The 25,597-nt window shown below is 45.0% G+C and overlaps 1 protein-coding gene across 2 annotated transcripts in view; it reads right to left on the bottom strand.

Moving 5' to 3' along the window:
- The window catches only part of LRRC75A (leucine rich repeat containing 75A), a 279,851-nt gene that overhangs the window by 76,033 nt on the left and 178,221 nt on the right, over positions 1-25,597 (bottom strand). For both annotated transcript variants that reach the window (XM_075594449.1, XM_075594448.1), the window contains one exon: positions 19,863-19,975. In XM_075594449.1, the coding sequence (XP_075450564.1) occupies positions 19,863-19,975 (113 nt within the window). The remainder of the gene's footprint in view (positions 1-19,862; positions 19,976-25,597) is intronic.

Here is a 25,597-nt window from a genome sequence, read left to right as displayed (position 1 = left end):
AATATTGCAAACTTTATAAATCAAGTACTGTAGCAAATTGGACTGTGGGGGGGAAAAAAAGAGAAAGAAATCTGCATAATCTCACCAATATTCACTTTCCTGAATTATTTGCATTATTCTTTATAGAAATGATGATACCAAAAATTGGATTCAAATAAGCTACAAATCTTTACTACTGTAAAAGTAAGCAACAGACCTGTTTAACTTCGATAAACTGCGTAGCCAATGAAAGTGCCCCGACTGGTAAAAGATGCTTTTTTCTTCACCAGGGAGACTTCCCAATACTGAAAAATGTACAATTTGTGCAATTTTGTCCATGGTAACGTCTTCCTAATGCAGGTCAGTCAGTGGGCGATTTAGAACGTTCTTTCACAATGGGATATGCACAAGTTGGCCTGTGTGATTACATGATCTGATTTAAAGTGAAGAAGCCTGTGTGATCACTTACTGTACTGTACCTTACAGCAGCATCTATCGCTAATACTCAGATTGGCCCCATAAAAAGTATTACAAACGGCAAAGAATCCAATTATTTGCAGCTACCAGAGTTCTCCCCAGGGAAATTAAGCACACACTCTCAGATGCGCTTTGCTATAATCCCAATTTGCTGTTTTTTTGCATCTTTCTCCACTGAAATGAAGCTTGGTTATGATGGGCTGGCAACTTATTTTTGACAATCCCATTGCTCAGTCAGTCCCGTTTTTTTACACCAAACGTATGTTGCCTGCACCTAACAGTATAACTGCGTCAAGCAACAGTGCAGTTTAGTCAGTAATTGTATCCCTTAAACCAGGGGCGCCCAACTCCAGGCCTCAAGTCCTCCAAACAGGTCAGATTTCAGGATAGCCCTGCTTCAGCAGAAGTGGCTCAATCAGTCCCAGCTTCAGCACAGCTGGCTCAATCAGACCCAGCTTCAGCACAGGTGGCTCAATCAGTCCCTGCTTCAGCACACGTGGCTCAACCAGATTGAGCCACCTGTGCTGAAGCCACAATATCCTAAAAACTGACCCATTGAGGGGAGGGGTGGGAGAGGGCTTGAGGACTGGAGTTGAACACCACCGACTTAAACTACTATTACTGTGGATTCCCAATTTTGTAAGGGAGGTGATGTCGTTAGGGTACAGGGGACTTATTCAGTATGCTCAGAAGTAGCTAATCGCATGGTTATCAGTCAAACCCTCCCATTGACTTCCATTGGCGTTTTCGGACGGTAGCACCCTAAAAGCCTGCTTCGGACAGTATTAAATTGCTCCCTTAGTCTGCGCGGCCATCATATACAATGCAGAGTAGAATTACATATTCCATGACAGGTCCAATGCTCCTAAACACTATGGTGCCTTTGTCAGGAGACTGTATCGTGTTACAACATGGTAACTATCATCCATTAAACAAACTGACTCTGCATTTCTCATGGGCCATTATTTAATATACTTTGAAACAGGTTTCCGGTACTGGAGAAGGTTTAATGTGTCTTTAATATGAATGTAGCTGATCTCTTCTCCAGCCCTGGGAAGACAGCTGCCCAGGACATTTTGAGACATGAATAATATTTACTGTAGGTTACCCATCCTAATATATTTTCTTAATGGGGAAACAGCACAAATTTGAATCAACAATGACAGCTGCATTTACAGTTGACGCATTGCTTTTGGTCACCCAAAGGTGTCCTCCCAGGCCAAGTTTTAATATTAGGCATTTTTTATTATTATATAAAAGCATGAACTTGATGAATCTATCTATTTTTTAATGTAATATGCCGACCACGTACAGCTTTCAAAGCATTTTTCATATGAAAATCTGGCCTGGAAGGACAACTTCAGTGATCGGTGGCAACCTCCATTACATAACTAAGGCCGCGGGCATGGTCAGTGCTTAGCCGCTGAGCCGCGCTCACCCTTGTCAGTGAGCCCCTGCAGCCGCAATGAGAGCGGCTTTAGCAGGGGCTCGCGCACGCCTCCGCAGGCGTGCGGAAGCGCGCTGACTTTCAGCCGACAGTCAGAATTTAGTTTTCGCTCTGAGGGAAGCGGAGGGCCGGTTACGTGACCGGCAACAGCCAATGGCACTCAGTGATGTCGGCGCCGTGACATGCCGCGCTAGCCCCGCCTCCCGCACCGCCTCCCTCCCGCTTCTCAAGCGCGCTCGCTGACGCTCATGCCAGTGCACAAAAAAGCTCCTGCTTGAGCAGGAGAGCATGAGCGTCAGCACGGCTCAGCGCTGTATTTTTTACCATGTCCGAGGCCTAAGACTGATACAGTAGCATGTCTCTGGTTATCTAGATACCAACATACGACAAAGAGACATGAGGTATACGTGAGAATCGCTGGCATGCCTCCTGGTTCCATTAATACAGTTGCACATACTGTACTCTGACATAGAGCCCACGGTTTTTTTCTTATGGTGTGTACAGTGTTGAGGATGTTTGGATACTCATGTCAACAACTGGGGGTACCATCTTCTCTTTAGGTGTCTTCGCCGATTACGAGAGCTGCTACTCGTGTCATTGTGACATCGTGATTTAGACCTTCTAGCTGCATACCCAGTGAATTCTGGCTCGTAGTAGTCATGCATTTCTTTGCAATTGTAAAAACTAGCACTGCACTGTGATGTTAGGGGGATCTGGAGATAGCTTGACAATACCAGATAACACAAAGTGTGAATGTTCTCTCCAGGTAACGCTGCAAATATTCAGCACATAAATCTCTCACACTTTAATTAAGTTCTGAGGAGAGAAACTGGCTACTACATTTCTGTGTCCCAGGAACATAGGCGTGCCCTCCAGAAGCTCAAACAGAGATTTGGGTAGGATTCCCTTGTAAATGATTGGGATTTTACATCTTTTATAAACTTGCATTAGAACTCTTAACAATTACAAAAAAAAATCCTAATCCCTACCTCGTAGTAAAACATCTGTCAGAGCTTTTTCTGTTTGCTTATGTATTTAATACAATCCAGCTGACAGAGTTTAGCACTGTAAACATGGCAGATTCTATTATAGTTCTAAACAATTGACTGGAATGCTGTGATCTGTTTGGCCACTGAACAGAATAGCCCAAAAAGTGCAGTAGCAGTCACAGAGTTACCGCATTTTACTGAAAGACCCCTCCGATGCATTTGAAATCTCAAGCAGCGATTCATTTACAATCTGTTTTTCACCTAGAAATACAGCAGAGTGAAGAGGGGTGGGAGTAAAAAAAAGAGCAAAGAAATATTCTTATTTTCTGAATCTTGTGCTGTTTGTTTTCCCCGGCCCTGCAGCCATGGGGCTTTTACAAATAACCTTCATTAGTTCTCCAAGTTGGGCTGCAGTATGAACTTGCTCAATCCTTCGCTCCAGCATCATTACACAGCTGACCTCCTGAGTCTGTGGCAGAGAGGCCAGGACCTGCGGCTCCTTGCTGAGCATAATTAACTTACAGTGTTTCCCTGCATAGTCTGCATTTTTTGCTACAGTCAGGGTGTTCATTTCCCCCCCCCAAAAAAAAATATACACAGCAGAAATAATCTACATAAGAGAAGAATGACCTATAAGTAAACATACTGTATGATATTATTGTTTTAGATTACAGAATAGCTGAATGCCCCCGGCATTGCTCTGGAATTCGAAGAAATTTAAAATACTGACATTTATGAATGGATAATTTCATGTTTTGTATTCTTAATGAAATGAGATCATGTCATTTGTGATGCCATCATGTATGCAGGCCCGCCGACAGGGGGGGAGAGCCGGGACAAGTGACCCGGGCCCGGTGGCTGCGAGGGGGCACGGCAGCTGGTCTTGTAGTTGCCGAGTTGCCGCCGGGCCCCGGCACTCCCACACTCCGTCCCAGGCAGAGCTGCTAATGGTGGCGCGCAGCAGGCCTCTCTGATGTCGGCGCGGCGGAAGTAAGATGGGCCTCAGCTTCCGGCACGCACTGGCATGAGAGGGAGGCCCAGCGCACTAAAGTTAGAAGCTCGGCGTGGGACAGAGTGAGGGAGGCTCGCAGCTGGGGGAGAACCGGGACCCGGCAACAATTGCTTTGTCCGGTCGCCGGCCTGAGACCATATCCAAGGTAAGTCTGTATTTTTAATATGTATTGGGGGGTGTGGGTATATTTTTTATATGTTTTGGGGTTGTAGGTGTATTTTTGTATATGTATTGAGGGTAGGTGTATTTTATATGTATTGGGGGGTGGGTGTATTTTTATATGTATTGGTGGGGTGTTTTTATATGTATTGGGGGTGGGTGTATTTTATGTATTGGTGGGGTGAGTGTATTTTTATATGTATGGGGGTGTTTTTATATGTATTGGGGGTGGGTGTATTTTTATATGTATTGGGGGGTGGGTGTTTTTATATGTATTGGGGTGGGTGTATTTTTATATGTATTGGGGGTGGGTGTATTTTTTATATGTATTGGGGGGGGTGGGTGTTTTTATATGTATTGGGGTGGGTGTATTTTTATATGTATTGGGGGTGGGTGTATTTTTATATGTATGGGGGGTGTTTTTATATGTATTGGGGTGGGTGTATTTTTATACTGTATGTATTGGGGGTGGGTGTATTTTTATATGTATGGGGGGTGTTTTTATATGTATTGGGGTGGGTGTATTTTTTTATATGTATTGGGGGTGGGTGTTTTTTTATATGTATGGGGGGGTGTTTTTATATGTATTGGGATGGGTGTATTTTTATATGTATGGGGGGGTGTTTTTATATGTATTGGGGGTGGGTTTATTTTTATATGTATGGGTGTATTTTTTTATATGTATTGGGGGTGGGTGTATTTTTTATATGTATTAGGGGGTGCATTTTTTACATGTATTTTGGGGTGGGTATATTTTTATGTGTATTGGGCAGTGGGTGTATTTTTATATGTATTGTATGTATGTGTATGTATGTATGTCTTTATTTATATCGCACCATTAATGTACATAGCGCTTCACAGTAGTAATACACTTGACAATCATATGAATAACAAATAACACATCATGGGGGGTGGGTGTATTTTTTAGGGGTATTTTTTATATGTATTGGGGTGTGGATTTATTTTTTTATATGTATTGGGGGGTGGGTATATTTTGTATATGTATTGGGGGTGTGTTGGTGTATTTTTTTAATGTATTGGGGGGTATATTTTTATATGTATTGGGTGGTGGGTATATTTTGTATATGTATTGGGGGGGTGTTGGTGTATTTTTTTAATGTATTGGGGGGTATATTTTTATATGTATTGGATGGTGGGTGTTTTTTTAATATGTTTTGGGGGCAGATGTATTTGTATATGTATTGGGGGTATGTTTTTATATGTATTGGGGGTGGGTATATTTTTTATATGTATTTGGGGTGGGTGTATTTTTTATATGTATTGGGGGTGCATTTTTTACATGTATTTTGGGCTGGGTGTATATTTATGTTTATTGTGTGGCGGGTGTATTTTTATATGTATTTTGGGAGGTGGGTTTATTTTTTATATTTATTGGATGGTGGGTGTATTTGTATATGTATTGGGGGTGGGTATATTTGTATATGTATTGGGGGTGTATTTGTATATGTATTGGGGGTGGGTATATTTGTATATGTATTGGGGGTGTATTTGTATATGTATTGGGGGTGGGTATATTTGTATATGTATTGGGGGTGTATTTGTATATGTATTGGGGGTGGGTATATTTGTATATGTATTGGGGGTGGGTATATTTGTATATGTATTGGGAGTGGGTATATTTGTATATGTATTGGGGGTATATTTGTATATGTATTGGGGGTGGGTGTATTTGTATATGTATTGGGAGTGGGTATATTTGTATATGTATTGGGGGTGTATTTGTATATGTATTGGGGGTGGGTATATTTGTATATGTATTGGGGGTATATTTGTATATGTATTGGGGGTGGGTATATTTGTATATGTATTGGGGGGGTATATTTGTATATGTATTGGGGGTGTATTTGTATATGTATTGGGGGTGGGTATATTTGTATATGTATTGGGGGTGGGTATATTTGTATATGTATTGGGGGTGGGTATATTTGTATATGTATTGGGGGGGTGGGTATATTTGTATATGTATTGGGGGTGGGTATATTTGTATATGTATTGGGAGTGGGTATATTTGTATATGTATTGGGGGGTGGATATATTTGTATATGTATTGGGGGTGGGTATATTTGTATATGTATTGGGGGTGGGTGTATTTGTATATGTATTGGGGGTGGGTATATTTGTATATGTATTGGGGGTATATTTGTATATGTATTGGGGGTGGGTATATTTGTATATGTATTGGGGGTGGGTATATTTGTATATGTATTCGGGGTGGGTATATTTGTATATGTATTGGGGGGTGGGTATATTTGTATATGTATTGGGGATGGGTGTATTTGTATATGTATTGGGGGATGGGTGTATTTGTATATGTATTGGGGCTGGGTATATTTGTATATGTATTGGGGGTGGGTATATTTATATATGTATTGGGGGGTGGGTATATTTGTATATGTATTGGGGGTGGGTATATTTGTATATGTATTGGGGGGGTGGGTATATTTGTATATGTATTGGGGGTGGGTATATTTGTATATGTATTGGGGGTGGGTATATTTGTATATGTATTGGGGGTGGGTATATTTGTATATGTATTGGGGGTGGGTATATTTGTATATGTATTGGGGGTGGGTATATTTGTATATGTATTGGGGGGTGGGTATATTTGTATATGTATTGGGGGTGGGTATATTTGTATATGTATTGGGGGTGGGTATATTTGTATATGTATTGGGGGTGGGTATATTTGTATATGTATTGGGGGTGGGTATATTTGTATATGTATTGGGGGTGGGTATATTTGTATATGTATTGGGGGTGGGTATATTTGTATATGTATTGGGGGTATATTTGTATATGTATTGGGGGTGTATTTGTATATGTATTGGGGGTGGGTATATTTGTATATGTATTGGGGGGGGTATATTTGTATATGTATTGGGGGTGTATTTGTATATGTATTGGGGGATGGGTATATTTGTATATGTATTGGGGGTGGGTATATTTGTATATGTATTGGGGGGGTGGGTATATTTGTATATGTATTGGGGGTGGGTATATTTGTATATGTATTGGGGGTGGGTATATTTGTATATGTATTGGGGGTGGGTATATTTGTATATGTATTGGGGGTGGGTATATTTGTATATGTATTGGGGGTGGGTATATTTGTATATGTATTGGGGGTATATTTGTATATGTATTGGGGGTATATTTGTATATGTATTGGGGTGGGTATATTTGTATATGTATTGGGGGTGAGTATATTTGTATATGTATTTGGGGGTGGGTATATTTGTATATGTATTGGGGGTGGGTATATTTGTATATGTATTGGGGGTGGGTATATTTGTATATGTATTGGGGGTGGGTATATTTGTATATGTATTGGGGTGGGTATATTTGTATATGTATTGGGGGTGGGTATATTTGTATATGTATTGGGGGTGGGTATATTTGTATATGTATTGGGGGTGGGTATATTTGTATATGTATTGGGGTGGGTATATTTGTATATGTATTGGGGGTGGGTATATTTGTATATGTATTGGGGGTGGGTATATTTGTATATGTATTGGGGGTGGGTATATTTGTATATGTATTGGGGGTGGGTATATTTGTATATGTATTGGGGGTGGGTATATTTGTATATGTATTGGGGGTATATTTGTATATGTATTGGGGGTATATTTGTATATGTATTGGGGTGGGTATATTTGTATATGTATTGGGGGTGGGTATATTTGTATATGTATTTGGGGGTGGGTATATTTGTATATGTATTGGGGGTGGGTATATTTGTATATGTATTGGGGGTGGGTATATTTGTATATGTATTGGGGGTGGGTATATTTGTATATGTATTGGGGTGGGTATATTTGTATATGTATTGGGGGTGGGTATATTTGTATATGTATTGGGGGGTGGGTATATTTGTATATGTATTGGGGGTGGGTATATTTGTATATGTATTGGGGGTGGGTATATTTGTATATGTATTGGGGTGGGTATATTTGTATATGTATTGGGGGTGGGTATATTTGTATATGTCTTGGGGGTGGGTATATGTATATTTGTATATGTATTGGGGGTGGGTGTATTTGTATATGTATTGGGGGGTGGGTATATTTGTATATGTATTGGGGGTATATTTGTATATGTATTGGGGGTGGGTATATTTGTATATGTATTGGGGGTGGGTATATTTGTATATGTATTGGGGGTGGGTATATTTGTATATGTATTGGGGGTGGGTGTATTTGTATATGTATTGGGGGGGTATATTTGTATATGTATTGGGGGTATATTTGTATATGTATTGGGGGTGGGTATATTTGTATATGTATTGGGGGGTGGGTGTATTTGTATATGTATTGGGGGGGTGGGTATATTTGTTTATGTATTGGGGGTGGGTGTATTTGTATATGTATTGGGGGTGGGTATATTTGTATATGTATTGGGGGTATATTTGTATATGTATTGGGGGTATATTTGTATATGTATTGGGGGTGGGTATATTTGTATATGTATTGGGGGTGGGTATATTTGTATATGTATTGGGGGTGGGTGTATTTGTATATGTATTGGGGGTATATTTGTATATGTATTGGGGGTGGGTATATTTGTATATGTATTGGGGGTGGGTATATTTGTATATGTATTGGGGGTGGGTGTATTTGTATATGTATTGGGTGGGTATATTTGTATATGTATTGGGGGTGGGTATATTTGTATATGTATTGGGGGTATATTTGTATATGTATTGGGGTGGGTATATTTGTATATGTATTGGGGGTGGGTATATTTGTATATGTATTGGGAGTGGGTATATTTGTATATGTATTGGGGGTGGGTATATTTGTATATGTATTGGGAGTGGGTATATTTGTATATGTATTGGGAGTGGGTATATTTGTATATGTATTGGGAGTGGGTATATTTGTATATGTATTGGGGGGTGGGTATATTTGTATATGTATAGGGGGTGGGTATATTTGTATATGTATTGGGGGTGGGTATATTTGTATATGTATTGGGGGTGGGTATATTTGTATATGTATTGGGGGTGGGTATATTTGTATATGTATTGGGGGTGGGTATATTTGTATATGTATTGGGGGTGGGTATATTTGTATATGTATTGGGGGTGGGTATATTTGTATATGTATTGGGGGTGGGTATATTTGTATATGTATTGGGAGTGGGTATATTTGTATATGTATTGGGAGTGGGTATATTTGTATATGTATTGGGAGTGGGTATATTTGTATATGTATTGGGGGGTGGGTATATTTGTATATGTATAGGGGGTGGGTATATTTGTATATGTATTGGGGGTGGGTATATTTGTATATGTATTGGGGGTGGGTATATTTGTATATGTATTGGGGGTGGGTATATTTGTATATGTATTGGGGGTGGGTATATTTGTATATGTATTGGGGGTGGGTATATTTGTATATGTATTGGGGGTGGGTATATTTGTATATGTATTGGGGGTGGGTATATTTGTATATGTATTGGGGGTGGGTATATTTGTATATGTATTGGGGGTGGGTATATTTGTATATGTATTGGGGGTGGGTATATTTGTATATGTTTTGGGGGTATATTTGTATATGTATTGGGGGTGGGTATATTTGTATATGTATTGGGGGTGGGTATATTTGTATATGTATTGGGGGTGGGTGTATTTGTATATGTATTGGGGGGTGGGTATATTTGTATATGTATTTGCGGGGTGGGTATATTTGTATATGTATTGGGGGTGGGTATATTTGTATATGTATTGGGGGTGGGTATATTTGTATATGTATTGGGGGTGGGTATATTTGTATATGTATTGGGGTGGGTATATTAGTATATATATTGGGGGTGGGTATATTTGTATATGTATTGGGGGTGGGTATATTTGTATATGTATTGGGAGTGGGTGTATTTGTATATGTATTGGGGGGTGGGTATATTTGTATATGTATTGGGGGTGGGTATATTTGTATATGTATTGGGGGGTGGGTATATTTGTATATGTATTGGGGGTGGGTGTATTTGTATATGTATTGGGGGTGGGTATATTTGTATATGTATTGGGGGTGTATTTGTATATGTATTGGGGGCGGGTATATTTGTATATGTATTGGGGGTGGGTATATTTGTATATGTATTGGGGGTGGGTATATTTGTATTTGTATTGGGGGTGGGTATATTTGTATATGTATTGGGGGTGGGTATATTTGTATATGTATTGGGGGTGGGTATATTTGTATATGTATTGGGGGGTGGGTATATTTGTATATGTATTGGGGGTGGGTGTATTTGTATATGTATTGGGGGTGGGTATATTTGTATATGTATTGGGGGTGTATTTGTATATGTATTGGGGGCGGGTATATTTGTATATGTATTGGGGGTGGGTATATTTGTATATGTATTGGGGGTGGGTATATTTGTATATGTATTGGGGGTGGGTATATTTGTATATGTATTGGGGGGGTATATTTGTATATGTATTGGGGGGGTGTATTTGTATATGTATTGGGGGTGGGTGTATTTGTATATGTATTGGGGGTGGGTATATTTGTATATGTATTGGGGGTGGGTATATTTGTATATGTATTGGGGGTGGGTATATTTGTATATGTATTGGGGGTGGGTATATTTGTATATGTATTGGGAGTGGGTATATTTGTATATGTATTGGGGGTGGGTGTATTTGTATATGTATTGGGGGTGGGTATATTTGTATATGTATTGGGGGTATATTTGTATATGTATTGGGGGTGGGTATATTTGTATATGTATTGGGGGTATATTTGTATATGTATTGGGGGTGGGTATATTTGTATATGTATTGGGGTATATTTGTATATGTATTGGGGGTATATTTGTATATGTATTGGGGGTATATTTGTATATGTATTGGGGGTGGGTATATTTGTATATGTATTGGGGGTGGGTATATTTGTATATGTATTGGGGGGGTAGATGTATTTGTATATGTATTGGGGGGGTAGATGTATTTGTATATATATTGGGGGTGGGTATATTTGTATATGTATTGGGGGATGGATTTATATTTTTATATGTATTGGGGGGTGGGTATATTTTGTATATATACTGGGTGTGTGGGTGTATTTGTATATGTATTGGGGGTAGATGTATTTATATATGTATTGGGGGTGGGTATATTTTTATATGTATTGGGGGATGGGAGCATTTGTATATGTATTGGGGGATGGGTGCATTTGTATATGTATTGGGGGATGGGTGCATTTGTATATGTATTGGGGGATGGGTGCATTTGTATATGTATTGGGGGTGGGTATATTTTTTATATGTATTGGGGTGTGGGTGTATTTTTTATATGTATTTGGGGTGCATTTTTTTTTATATGTATTTGGGGTGGGTATATTTTGTATATGTATTGGTGGGGGGTGGGTGTATTTTTGATATGTATTGGGGGTGGGTGTATTTTTATATGTATTTGTGTGGTGGGTGTATTTTATATATGTATTTGCGGCGTGGGGGGAATTTGGTATATATGTGATGGGCGGAGGTTTTTTGGCATGTATTACGGGTGTGGTTTGTATGTATTTGGGGTGTAGGTTTTTTTGGTATGAATTTGGGGTGTGGGGGGGTTTGAATGTATTTGGGGTGGAGGTTTTTTGGTATGTATTTGGGGTGTGGGGGGGTAGTATGTATTTGGGGTGTGGGGGGTTGGGGTGTAGGTTATTTTTTGGTATGTATTTGCCATGTGGGGGGTTTGAATCTATTTAGGGGGGTGGGAAGGTTTTTTGTATTTGGGAGGAATTGTGCTTTTTGGTATGTATTTTGTGGGGGGATTGTGGGAGATGGGGGGGATTGAGTGAGTGGGGTAATTACCGAGGGTGGGGCGACAATGGTGAGAGGAGAGAGGGAAGGTGAGGGAGTGAGTGAGGAAAAGAGGGAGTAAGAGTGAGATGCAGGGGAGAGAATTACATGAGAAGCGGGAGGGATTGAGTGAGAGTTGGGTAATTGGAGGGGGGAGTGTAAGGTGAGATGGAGCACGTGAGGGAGTCAGATGGTGGGGATAGAAATACATGGGAAGAAGGGGCTGAAATAGAGGCATCTCGTGAGGTGTGAAATGGGGGGAGGGGGCTTGCAAGATATATATTTAGATATAGATATATATAAATATAACAAAGAAAGGGTCCGCAGCACTCTCCAGGGGGGAGGAAAGAGACGCACCAACTTTTAGGAAAGTGCCAGTGTTTATACCCTTGGGTGTGACTGTAACTCCGCCTCATAACAGGACAGATCTGAATACTTTTAATGAGGAGACAAGGAAGCAGCTCTGCACACACGTCTGGTGAGTACTGAGGGCATGCGTGTCTGAGCTCCTTGCATCCGGCAGAATAACTTGTTCACGCCCAACCCCTCCCCCTGGTGGACCCAGGCGTGCAGGAGAGAGAAGGAGGCGTAGTCTCAGCATTTCGCACTGACTATGGGGGCTGAATAAAGTGAAGCTTGCAAAATATTCGCCCTGGTGGGGCTTCAGAAAGCGGTACCCCCTTTATTTCAGTGGATGGGCAGCAGGTTTCCTGGTGAAACCTATTTAAAATCAGAGACAGAACATAAAACACAGACAGAGCTCAGTTTTTAGCACATCCAGTGAAACTCATGCACGTATTGGGCCTAAATATATATGTATAAATATTGAGTAAAATGGTCTAAAACTAAAAGACCATTTTAAATATATATTGCCATGCTCAGTAGCACTCCTCTGTGACACTCATATGCTTATATATATGTTGTGGTTATTTTGGGGGTTCAATAGGAGCTTGTTGGGTGTCAAGTATGTTTTACAATTGTTGTTCAGCTAGTCTTGGCTGATTGGAGGGTGGCAACCTCCTACCTAATTGTAGCTCACCCCTCCCCACATTTAAATGGTTAAGGGCTCAGTCCTTAGCATCTTCCACTCAGGGGAACTTGCTGGCTTGCAGTATGGTTGTGACAACTCTAATACAGAGTGCTTTTCCTGGTAATGTACAGGTTATTAAAAGCTTCAATCAGACTTAGAACTTTGCAACTAATATTGACAGATTTACTATAAATCATTCTTCCTGTTACTACACAGGTTATTAAGAATTTATATTAGCGTTAGGGACCCCTGAATTGTGGTCTGCCGTGCAGTTGGCTCAGGGGCTTACAACAATTTTGGCCAAAAATTTTAAACTAAAAGACCATTTTACTCGATATTTATACATATATATTTAGGCAATGTACCGTGTATGAGTTTCACTGGATGTGCTAAAAACTGAGCTCTGTCTGTGTTTTATGTTCTGTCTCTGATTTTAAATATATATTGCCATGCTCAGTAGCACTCCTCTGTGACACTCATATGCTTATATATATGTTGTGGTTATTTTGGGGGTTCAATAGGAGCTTGTTGGGTGTCCAGTATGTTTTCCTGGTGAAACCTCATGGAACTTCTCCCTATTTTTTTTATTAGTAGGGAAAGTACAGTCTGTTGTCATGCGGCTCCCTGTTCTCTGGAACCGCCATTTTGTAATCACTGTTGTGGGTATTTTTCTATAGGGAAGGATCCCCCAGAAGCACATTTCATCTTGCTAATACAAAGTCCAGGTCTCTGCGATCTCCGGTCTCGCTGCTATGCACGGACTATAAGATCGTGGCCAAAGCCATCTCGCTGAGGCTCAAGTCCGTGCTGGCAGAGGTGATTCACCCCGACCAGTCCTATCCCATCCCGGACCAGACCATCTTTGATAATATCTTTCTGGTCCGGGATTTGCTGCACTACGCTCGCAGGACTGGTCTGTCTCTCGCCTTTCTCTCCCTAGATCAACAGAAGGCGTTTGACAGGGTGGATCACCGATACCTCATAGCCACTCTGCATGCGTACAGTTTTGGCCCACGGTTCGTGTGCTATCTGAAGACGCTGTACGCCTCTGCAGAGGGTTTGATTAAGATCAATTGGTCCCTGACCGCACCCTTGGCATTTGGTAGAGGAGTACGTCAAGGTTGCCCCTTGTCCGGTCAACTCTATGCGCTAGCCATCGAGCCTTTCCTATGTCTATTGAGGAGAAGGCTCACCGGGCTAGTGCTACTAGAACCAGACATGCGGGTAGTCCTTTCAGCCTATGCTAATGACGTACTCCTCGTGGCCCAGGACCTAGTTGATCTGGAGCGGGCACAAGAGTGCCAGGAGGTCTATACTGCGGCCTCCTCAGCTCGGATCAACTGGTCCAAATGCTCAGGCCTTTTAGAGGGTTCCATACAGCTAGACTCCTTGCCTCCCACATTTCGTCATATCTCGTGGGAGGCAGATGCAATAAAGTATCTGGGAGTCTACCTGTCCACTGCGGAGCGCCCGGTCACAGAGAATTGGACAGAGTTAGAGGAACGTGTCCTCGCTCGTCTGAGATCGTTGAAGGGTCTCGCGAAAATGCTTTCCCTCAGGGGAAGGACTATGGTGATCAACCAGCTGGTGGCCTCTCAGCTGTGGCACCGGCTGAGCGCCCTGAGTCCGACCCCTGAATTTATCACCAAGATCCAGAGAGAGTTGCTGGACTTTCTCTGGATGGGAAAGCATTGGGTCTCTGCCGGTGTCACGTACCTCCCTCTGAGAGAGGGCGGACAGGGAGTAGTATGTGTGTGCTCCCAGGTGCACACCTTCCGCCTCCAATACCTACAGAGATACCTGTACGCAGACCCTTATCCGCAGTGGTGCCAGCTGGCATCCAGCTTCCTTCGCCAGCTGCGCAATATGGGGAATGACAGGCAATTGTTTCTCATCAAGCCTGAGGGGTTTGGGAGAGACCTCTCAGTGTTGCCGGCACACTACCAGGAAACCCTCAAGGCCTGGAGCATGGTCTCCGCGTCCAGGCAAGGAGTGGCTGTTGGGGAAGACCTCCTGACCGAACCCCTGCTGTATAATCTAGCAGGGGGTGCACGGATGTTGGAGTCCCCCAGCATCATTCGCCGCTTTTGCCAGGCACGGATGTCGGGATCTCCTGGACTACGAACGGTCGGAATGGGTGGAGCCCGAGGTGATGATGCGCCTCATGGGCTACACCACCCCACGAATTCCGCGCCGTTTGCTCCAGGAGATCAAGGACGCCATGCCCCCCGACTCGCGCACCTTCCTAGAGGGATTATTGCAGACCGGAGTGCCACGTCCACCTTCCGACACCCCGCCTCCGGCTGTATGCGTGGGCCCAAACCCCGCCAACCCCCTCAGGCTCCTCCTGTCCCCAACCTGCAAGCGCATGTAGCGATCGCGATGCGCGACCAGATTGGCTGGCGATTCAGCCAATGAGGGCGAGCCAGCTGCGTGCTGTAATGGCCGCACCCCCTCCCCCGTCAGATCTCCTGCTCCTCACTGAAAGCTGAACCAGAGACCGCTGATCGCGGCTCTCACGCAGGCCAATGAACACAATCTTGATATCTACATTTTGTAGGCTAGATCAGGGGTGGCCAACTCCAGTCCTCAAGGGCTGCCAACAGGCCAGGTTTTCAGGATATCCCTGCTTCAGCACAGGTGTCTCAATCAGTGGCTCAGTCTTCGACTACATATCATTAGTCTTCGACTGGGCCACTGATTGCGCCGCCTGTGCTGAAGCAGGGATATCCTGAAAACCTGACCTGTTGGTGGCCCTTGAGGACTGAAGTTGGCCACCCCTGGGCTATATGATATTTTAAGACTGGGGAAGCACTGCGAGACATACGGGAGGACTCAAATGTAGTTGTTTTTTAGTCTTCACAGTTTGTTAACTTGAAAGTGCGGCCACCACAATCACACGATCGCTAGTTCACATATTTGTTTGAACAAGCAATTATTCTTTAGGACTAAGAGTAAATACATCACGAAGTCAAATTACTTTTCTCTATGCTCCTCTAAAGAAAAAGAAGGCCTGTAATTAGAATAGCAATTAACAAAGCAAAGTCACCATCTTACCAGCTCACAACATTCAACATGTTCAGTCTTTCATAAACACACCCGTTGACAGAGACTCTGTGTGTGTGTGTGTGTGTGTGTGTGTGTGTGTGTGTGTGTGTGTGTGTGTGTGTGTGTGTGTGTGTGTGTGTGTGTGTGTGTGTGTGTGTGTGTGTGTGTGTGTGTGTGTGTGTGTGTGTGTGTGTGTGTGTGTAGGGGGTATTTGATCTTAACAAGGAACTTTAATTAACACCTAATTAAGTTGAAGAGCTGCCCCAGTGTTCATATCAGCAATAATTGCATCACAGACACTGAAGGCTACAAATCAAGGCTGCAAAAAACAAACAAAAAAAAAAACACATTTTTTTGCTTTTAAATTTACATTTAAGAGGTTATTTATTACCATCCCTTGCAGGAATAATAAATGCACCATATTAATCAAAGCACAAAATCCCACCGTATGCTGTGGGCCATTTTACTTTAATGTAGATGTTTCGCTTCAGGGTTGCAGCAGGAAGACTGATACAAAGACCCTTACGCTTTTGCTGCCTTAGGCTGCGCTTATAGTGCCTTGCGACGGCGACGCGGCGGCGCTCCGAATCAAATACATTGACTCCGTCGCAAGCGCTTATAGTAACTGCGATGGCGACGGAGCGTCAACATTTTTGAAGCCGGGTCTATCTGATTTTTTAGAGACAGTCGCCACATGTGACTGCCTCTAATCCAATCAGAGACCGCGGCCCGCCCCCTTTCGTGACATCACTGGCGACAGTCGCAGAAAATCTAATGATAACTTTCGCTGGTGGCAACGGCGACGGATGACGTCATCGGTCGCGTCGCCAGCACTATAAGCGCAGCCTTAGACAGTGAATGGGTTAAAGTGGCAATCTCCATTCTCAGCCGCTCGTTTTTTTTTTATTTTAAATCGATTGTTTTTCCCCCCCCACAGATTTAGAGCCAGGGGGTTCTCTGGAGCTAAACCGCTCTATTTTCAGCTCCAGGGACACCCCAAATAATTTCCGGTTTAGGTGCCAATGTTTCCTCCCACCCCAGGAAATCAAAATGGCTGCCAACCCCGCGGGCCTATAGGAAAGCACATTGGATGAAGTTGCGGCTTCCTCTTGTACAGCAAGCACGCGTCGAGACGTGTACCACCCTGCACTGAAGCTTCAACAGCTCGATGCTGGCAATGCTTCACACTGCAATATGTTTCAGGCCTTCGTAGCAGTAAAGTGTTAAAATATGTTAACAAAATGCCACCTCTCCAGCCGATGTATTGAATGTTTTGATACTGACATGGTAAACAGATGGTTTACATCTTGCAGTTGAGATTATTACAAACACAAAGGGAGAGGGGAGAAGAGAGAGTTTGAAATGGGACATAGCTTCCTTTTCAATATGATGAGAAGCTGTTAATTCACAGTTAATAACAGTGCGATGACTTCCATGCAACATATAGAAAAACACTTGTGCATAAAAAATAGCACACCTGAGATACAGGATAATTTAAGTCATATGTTTTGCATATCCTAATTAGAAAATGTAAAGCCTATTTCTAGAGGGATAGGATAATATCTCTCTCGCCTCCAAAACCTATATTTCAGGGTCTGACGTGAGTAATGTCACCTTTAGGTATGACCTAAATAACACAACACAATAAAGAAGCACTCAAAAAGTTGTGATGTCGAAACTAAATAAACTAGTGATCAGGGGCTGCTTGAAGAAAAGAACTGTTCCCAGTTCTTTGATTGAAGATTTGTTCAGGGGGATCAGCGCACCTCCAAGAAATGAAGCAGAGAAAGGCAAAGAATAGTGAAGTACGTTCGTGCAATTCTATGTATACACAGACTGGTGACATAGGCACTTACTGCTACAGTAAGTGCCTGTACACAGTCACGTAAAGGTTTCTTTTGCAGCTTGTAAACGGGTATAGATGAGCTGAAGCTTTTTGTTGATTAAAAGTCCAACTTATATATACGTATAAGGCTAAAGTCCCGCTGCACGCGCCTGCACACCCGCCTTGCGTCCTGGCGGCGCGGGCACGGCGCTTCACTATAATCTGCAGTCAACTTTTTTTAGGTGCGGGGCTTGGCCAAAACAAGTCGGGTGGGCCTGGCCATGACCGGGGGGTGCGGCCATTTCGCACATCAGTTCCAAGTGAAGGATCCGCTTACCACCAACATGCTACAAGTGTGTGTGTGTGTGTGTTGTGCACTTGAGGAAGGATCCACCACTCTCCCCTGTTCATGCCAGGCTGCCGGCGATCTCCCCTCTTCATTGGCTCCCTGGCGCACCATGTGACGCGTCGCCGCACGGGAACACAATCCCGGTGTATCCCCTGCTGGCTGACGCGTCATAATATGCAGTGAGCCAGGAAGCGAGGAGTCACCGGGGGCTGCTAGGAAGGAGGTAAGGGGCCGGTGATAGGCGCGCACGTGGCAGTGCGCGCCACTGGCTGCAGCGGGGACCTAACCTAACAGAGCTCTCTGTGGACATGCGTTGTTAGGGGGAACGGCTCTTTTGCATATTATTAGTACCAATGGCCCTTATAGAAATGCAAGGGCTCGTTATGGCTGAAAACAGCACTTAACACTGCACTAGTGAGCTCTGAAGGTACCAGTAGCACTTACCGAGGCGTTAAGTCAATAAGGACAGCTGTGCATCTGGGATTTAAGAGGGGAAAAGGGAGAAAAACATGTAAGTCCCTGGTGGGCAATGGGCGTTCTCCGGACCCCAACCTCCTCTCCCAGGTCCCTTCCACCTTTCATGCTGTCGATGGAAGAACTACAGACGGTACGGAGCTATAGATGGGTGCAGAGCTACAGACGGAGCAATGCTACAGATGGGGGTGGAGCTATAGGCGGGGGCGGAGCTACAGGCGGGTATGGGGAGTGTGTAAGGAGAGTGAGGTAGAGTAAGTGAGGAGGGTGTGGAAGAGTGAGAAAGTTGAGAGTGAGTAAAGTAGGTAGGGGAGACTCCGTGAGGTGGAAGGGGAGAGTGAGGTAGGTTGGAGAGAGTGAGGTGGGTATGGGTAGGTGAGTGACGAGGGAGAGGGAGTAGGGTGGGAGAGAGTTAGGAGGGTAGAAGAGAGTGAGTAGGGTGGGAGAGAGTGAGGAGGTGGGGGAGAGGGAACTGAGTGGGAGAGAGTAGCGTGAGGAAGGTGGGGGAAAGTGAGTGAAAATGGTATGGGAGAGTGAGTGAGGTGGGGGAGAGTGAGATAGGAGGCAGGGGGAGAGGGGGATAGGTAGGAGGGGGAGAGTGAGTGAGGTGGGTGAAGGTAGGTGAGTGAGGGAGAGTGAGTGAGAGGTGAGAAGGGTGAAGGAGTGAGAGAAAGAGAGAGAGAGATCAGCACGCATACACACACAGATTAACAGAGATAGAGAGATCATCAAAGAGAGAGAGGGGAGATATATCCGCACAGAGAGAGTGAGATGTTATACAGAGCGGTTATAGGGAGGGGTTATATGGGGCAATAGATTATGTGCAGCCTTTTCGGGACTGAAGGGTCGCACCTGTGGCCCTTGATGTATATCATGTCGCCCACCACTGATGTAGGTGGATGTGGAACAAGAAAGAGCGGCAAAAAGATAGAGGAAGTGCTGGGACAAAATTAATTAAGGGACGTAAGCGACCAAGAACAGACCGGGAGAGTGACAGAGCAAAGAGTGATGCGGGAGGTAGAAATACGCGAGAGGAAATGGAAGACGTTGAGGGAGAGTAGTTTCAATAACTGGGTCTTTTAAAAGCACACGGCTTTAAACACAGATCATCCGTACGCCAAGCAAATATACCGTGGGTGGCAAGATAACAAACCGTTTGTTTTATGCAAACACAAATCAAGCTCCCGCATCAAGCACAGGTCTCTATGAGCCATGCTGCTCCACTGCTGCAGAGATGACTCACCAGGCCTGCGGCTTCCGCTTCACGATTCCTTGACGTCTCCACTGTGAGTGAGGGCTGAGGTGGTATGTCAGCTGCCTGCACACTTTCTCCATTGCCCCAAGTGAGTCTCCTTCCTGCAACAGAAGCAAAGACAGGTTCAGGACTGCTGGCTACGCTGCTTACATGGATTTGCCCAGCTCTCTTCATGAGATTTTATCCTATTGCTTGCTCTCCGATACCGTTGATAGCATATTAGGCCAGCTGTGACCTGGCACATTTTTGTGACACTATTGAAGTGCAAGACAATGACACATACTGACACAGAATTGAATACTCCTGTTATAACATATGCATTATGTAACTCCTGTTTTTTTTTTGCATGACTATCTCCTCAGATTTGCAGCGAAGAGACTTTAACACACAACTCCCTATTCTTTAGTTTGTCTCTTAAGCCATCTTAACTCTTGGCTGAAAAAATAAGGGATAACCGATGCAGAAGTGCACCACCTTTACCTTGATACATAAGGTACGGGTGCACAAAAATATAAAGAGAGATGCCCTCGCCCTCCCACTTCCCCCACTCTATCAGGGGAATAAGCTCTTCAACCAAAACAATAGGAAAAGAAGTCCCTGCCCTCAAGAGCTTACAATTGAAGTGGTAAGTAGGGAGAACTTACAGAGACATAAGGAGGGTGTTCTGATAAGTGTGTCTGCCAGGGGCCACGGTAAGTGCATATGAGATGAGATGTATAGTATAAACTAGCAGAGCTACACACGGTAGTTTTTTGCCCCACGAACGTCTCCCAGCTGCAAAAGTGGGGCAAAACATTTTGCCCAGGGTGTTACTATGTATAATAATATACATTAATTCGGTGAAACGGTTTGTCAACAAGCTGTGCATTGATTGAAATGCTGTGCTCCCATGTAATTAATATTTATGCTCATAAATAAAATGCCAATTACCTCTTAATGATACTACGTTTGCAACAGTCAGAAGGGTGACAAAGATCATTTTTCAGCCAAAGCCGCAGGCAGCGGAAATCAACCTGACGCCTCGTCAATTCGACATATTATCAATGCAAGTCTATAGTCTAGCTTTAAATCTCCCTTCCCGTGCTAGGAATAGGAATGCGCGGCGTAAGAAATCACGAGTCTTATTCTTTATCACATTTAATTATTGACTGTCACTACCACGAATTGCTGCTGTAAAGAATGATGGTATTGGGAGCTGTTTGTTAGTCTAATCCTGTCGCGGGCAGAAGGGGTCTGCAGCACATTGCCACCCTCTGGGCTCTGAAAGGGTTAACACGATTGCCTACGTTTATATTAAAAGTCAAGTCCACCAAAGTACAAAGATGGGGGGTGGGGGGATACCCTCTGTGACATCACGACTGGGGGGGGGGACCTAAGCCAGCAGAAATATGAAGGACCAAAGACAAGTCTGGAAAAATGCGCGGATCGGGTAGTACGTGAGTGGCCAACTCCAGTCCTCAAGGGCCACCAACAGGTTAGGTTTTAAGGACATCCCTGCTTCAGCACAGGTGGCTCAATCAGTGGCTCAGTCAAGCTGTGCTTGCAGCTGCGTGTCCCTGAGTTGCTGGACATGCATGCATTATTTTACATACTTCAACTACAAACATTAAAGAAGCATTTCCTTCCTTGTCAGCCCCCCCCCACCTTTTTTAATTACTTTAGTGGGAAGCAGGGGGTCTTTGGAGCTGAGCCGCATTAATTTCATCTCTGTGGACCTCCTGGGTTCTGAGATACACACGTGAATGCTAGCACTGGTACTTTCTGGTTGTCTAAATCCACTGCTTTACGCAGGCCAATAGGAAGCATGCGCAAAGTGCAGGACGACCTTGTGGCTTCCTATTGGCTCGTGTATCCCAGGAGACTTGAACCGCCATTTTGTTTCCCCTGGATGGGACGGTAGTGGAGCTACATTTACAGGTATGTATCTCGAGAACCAGAGGGTCATCGGAACAGAAATCAACACGTTTTAGACCTTGTGCTTCTCACCCAGGGCCGCCAACAGGGGGGGGGTCTGCCGGGGTTGGCGCCCCGGGCCCAGTGATTCAGGGGGTCTATCGGCCCGGGCCCCCTGCACGGCCGTCAGGGCCACCAAGAGTGGGGGGCAAAAGATAATGGCTGCCGGTTGCGGCCGGGCCCCGGCTCTGCATCAGATGCAGGCCTTCCTGTCCCAGCCTCTGACGTCAGCGTGCCGGGCCCCGGCTCTGCATCAGATGCAGGCCTTCCTGTCCCAGCCTCTGACGTCAGCGTGCCGGGCCCCGGCTCTGCATCAGATGCAGGCCTTCCTGTCCCAGCCTCTGACGTCAGCGTGCCGGGCCCCGGCTCTGCATCAGATGCAGGCCTTCCTGTCCCAGCCTCTGACGTCAGCGTGCCGGGCCCCGGCTCTGCATCAGATGCAGGCCTTCCTGTCCCAGCCTCTGACGTCAGCGTGCCGGGCCCCGGCTCTGCATCAGATGCAGGCCTTCCTGTCCCAGCCTCTGACGTCAGCGTGCCGGGCCCCGGCTCTGCATCAGATGCAGGCCTTCCTGTCCCAGCCTCTGACGTCAGCGTGCCGGGCCCCGGCTCTGCATCAGATGCAGGCCTTCCTGTCCCAGCCTCTGACGTCAGCGTGCCGGGCCCCGGCTCTGCATCAGATGCAGGCCTTCCTGTCCCAGCCTCTGACGTCAGCGTGCCGGGCCCCGGCTCTGCATCAGATGCAGGCCTTCCTGTCCCAGCCTCTGACGTCAGCGTGCCGGGCCCCGGCTCTGCATCAGATGCAGGCCTTCCTGTCCCAGCCTCTGACGTCAGCGTGCCGGGCCCCGGCTCTGCATCAGATGCAGGCCTTCCTGTCCCAGCCTCTGACGTCAGCGTGCCGGGCCCCGGCTCTGCATCAGATGCAGGCCTTCCTGTCCTAGCCTCTGACGTCAGCATGCCTCAGCTTCCAATGCGCGCTGACTGGAAGCTCGGTGTGGGACAGTGTGCATCTGATGGCCATTCGCGGCTGGGCTCCGACTCTCCGCCGGACCCCGCAGCCACCGGTCCTGACCATCCCCAAGGTATGTCTATTTTTTTTATATGTATTGTGGTAGGAGTGGGGGTCCTTTTATATGTATTGGGGGGAGTGGGGGTCTTTTTATATGTATTGGGGGGAGTGGGGATCTTTTTATATGTATTGGGGGAGTGGGGATCTTGTTACATGTATTGGGGGAGTGGGGGTCTTTTTATATGTATTGGGGGAGTGGGGTCTTTTTGTATGTATTGGGGGGAGTGGGGGTCTTTTTATATGTATTGGGGGGAGTGGGGATCTTGTTATATGTATTGGGGGAGTGGGGGTCTTTTTATATGTATTGGGGGAGTGGGGGTCTTTTTATATGTATTGAGGAGAGTGGGGATCTTTTTATATGTATTGAGGAGAATGGGGGTCTTTTTATATGTATTGGGGGAGTGGGGTCTTTTTTTTAAATGTATTGGGGGAGTGGGGTCTTTTTATATGTATTGGGGGGAGTGGGGGTCTTGTTATATGTATTGGGGGAGTGGGGATCTTGTTACATGTATTGGGGGAGTGGGGGTCTTTTTATATGTATTGGGGGAGTGGGGTCTTTTTGTATGTATTGGGGGGAGTGGGGGTCTTTTTATATGTATTGGGGGGAGTGGGGATCTTGTTATATGTATTGGGGGAGTGGGGGTCTTTTTATATGTATTGGGGGAGTGGGGACTTTTTGTATGTATTGGGGGGAGTGGGGGTCTTTTTATATGTATTAGGGGGAGTGGGGATCTTGTTATATGTATTGGGGGAGTGGGGGTCTTTTTATATGTATTGGGGGAGTGGGGGTCTTTTTATATGTATTGAGGAGAGTGGGGGTCTTTTTATATGTATTGAGGAGAATGGGGGTCTTTTTATATGTATTGGGGGAGTGGGGTCTTTTTTTTAAATGTATTGGGGGAGTGGGGTCTTTTTATATGTATTGGGGGGAGTGGGGGTCTTGTTATATGTATTGGGGCAAGTGGGGGTCTTGTTTTATGTATTGGGGCAAGTGGGGGTCTTTTTATATGTATTGGGGCTTTTTTTATATGCGTTGGAGGGGTTTTATATGCATGGGGACTTTATTTATGCGTTGGTTTTTTTTATATACTGTATGCATTGTTTTTTTTATATGTATTGCTTTTTGTATTGGTTGTCTTTTTTATATGTATTGGGGGGGTGTTTTTTTGTATGTATTTGGGGGGGTTTGTACACTACCGACACACTTTATTGAAGTGTGGTCGGTACCGCAAGCCGGGAAATCTCCCGGCTTGCTAGTGGCCGCCCCTCGGCGTGCGCGGTCACGCGTCATCGGGAGCGTGCGCCCCCTGCACGCGTGTCCAGGGGCTCCCCGAGGGAGCCCTGGTGTCCCGCGATCGCGGGACAGCGGCAGGGGGTTCCGGGGGACCCGGCGGACCCGGCAGCGGTAGGGAGAGCGCCCCGATCGGAGGGCGCTCTTCCGCTGCTTCGGCGTGCGCCCGTCACACTCAGGCGCGCGCCAGGCTACTGCTGCGGCACAGAACGGGCAAATGCTCGAATAAACTGTGCCGCAGCAGTATATATTTGGGGAGGTGGGGGATTGTATATATTTGGAGGTTGCAGATTTTTTTGTATGTATTTGGGGGCAGGAAGTTTTTTTGCATTAGGGGTGGGTTCTTTTGGTATATTTTTTGTGGGGGGAATTATGTGAGGGGGAGGGAATTTAGTGAGTGGTGTAATTGACAGAAGGGGGACAGGAGAGAGGGTGGAGTGGGAGTGAGGAAAAGCAGGAGTAGGGGAGATAAATACATGTGAGGTGAGGGCAGGGATTGAGGGAGAGTGGGGTAATTGATGGAAGAGGGGAGAGTGAGAGGTGAGACGAAGGGGAGAGAAATACATGGGAAAAGGGAGGGAAATAGAGGGGGCTCGCGTGGTGTAAAATTGGGGGGCTCGCGAGGTGTGAAATAGGGCTCGCAACACTGCCATTTAAATAAAAGTTGTGCCCTAAAAAAAATGTCATTGTAGGTGCGCTATGGGGGGGAGGGGAGGGCCTGCTCCTTGCATTTGTCCTGGGCCCCAAGATTTCTGTTGGCCGCCTTGTTCTCACCTGTGGGGAAAAAAAACACAGTAGGGGAAACTGCCGCTTTCCGTCCTACACAACTGATCATATAAGAGGTTAGGCAAGAAATGAAAAGGGAAAACTAATTGTACAGCAAAGAAAAGGGAAACGATACAGTCATTTGTCTCTACTGATGAGAAAAATCGAAATGGTGTATAAATAACAAAGAACTGTCCATTGATCAACTGGACTGGCGGCTGTGAAACTGCTTTCAACTGCTTTTTCTCTGATATAACTGATGCACATGTTACCCCATATATATATATATGCATATGATTCCCAAATGGGAGAATCATCCACATATAGTAACAATACATATACACTTAATTCGCTGCGCGGTTGTGTATTACTGTCTCTCCCAAGTCCCCTTCATTCCGGGCTAAAAGGGGCACAAGTGTGTAAGTGCCGACACACCGTTGGAGCTCTTATGAAAGTGTTGTTACCGTATCAGGCGTGTCTCTTCGTAAAGACTTTGGTACCCTTTGTATGTGGTGAGAACCCCCTTTGCCTTTTACTCATGCCTCCCTTAGTCTGGTAGGCATCTGGTCTGTCTGTGACCTTGTCACCCAGCTCCGCAGAGTTGTCTTTTTCACAGCCTGACCCTAAAGTCACTCTCAAAACATATAG

The sequence above is a fragment of the Ascaphus truei genome, chromosome 3 (assembly GCF_040206685.1).
Source record: "Ascaphus truei isolate aAscTru1 chromosome 3, aAscTru1.hap1, whole genome shotgun sequence".
Lineage (NCBI taxonomy): Eukaryota > Metazoa > Chordata > Amphibia > Anura > Ascaphidae > Ascaphus > Ascaphus truei.
The sequence above is the reverse complement of the archived record's forward strand: the minus strand, read 5'-3'. Positions and strand labels throughout refer to the sequence as shown.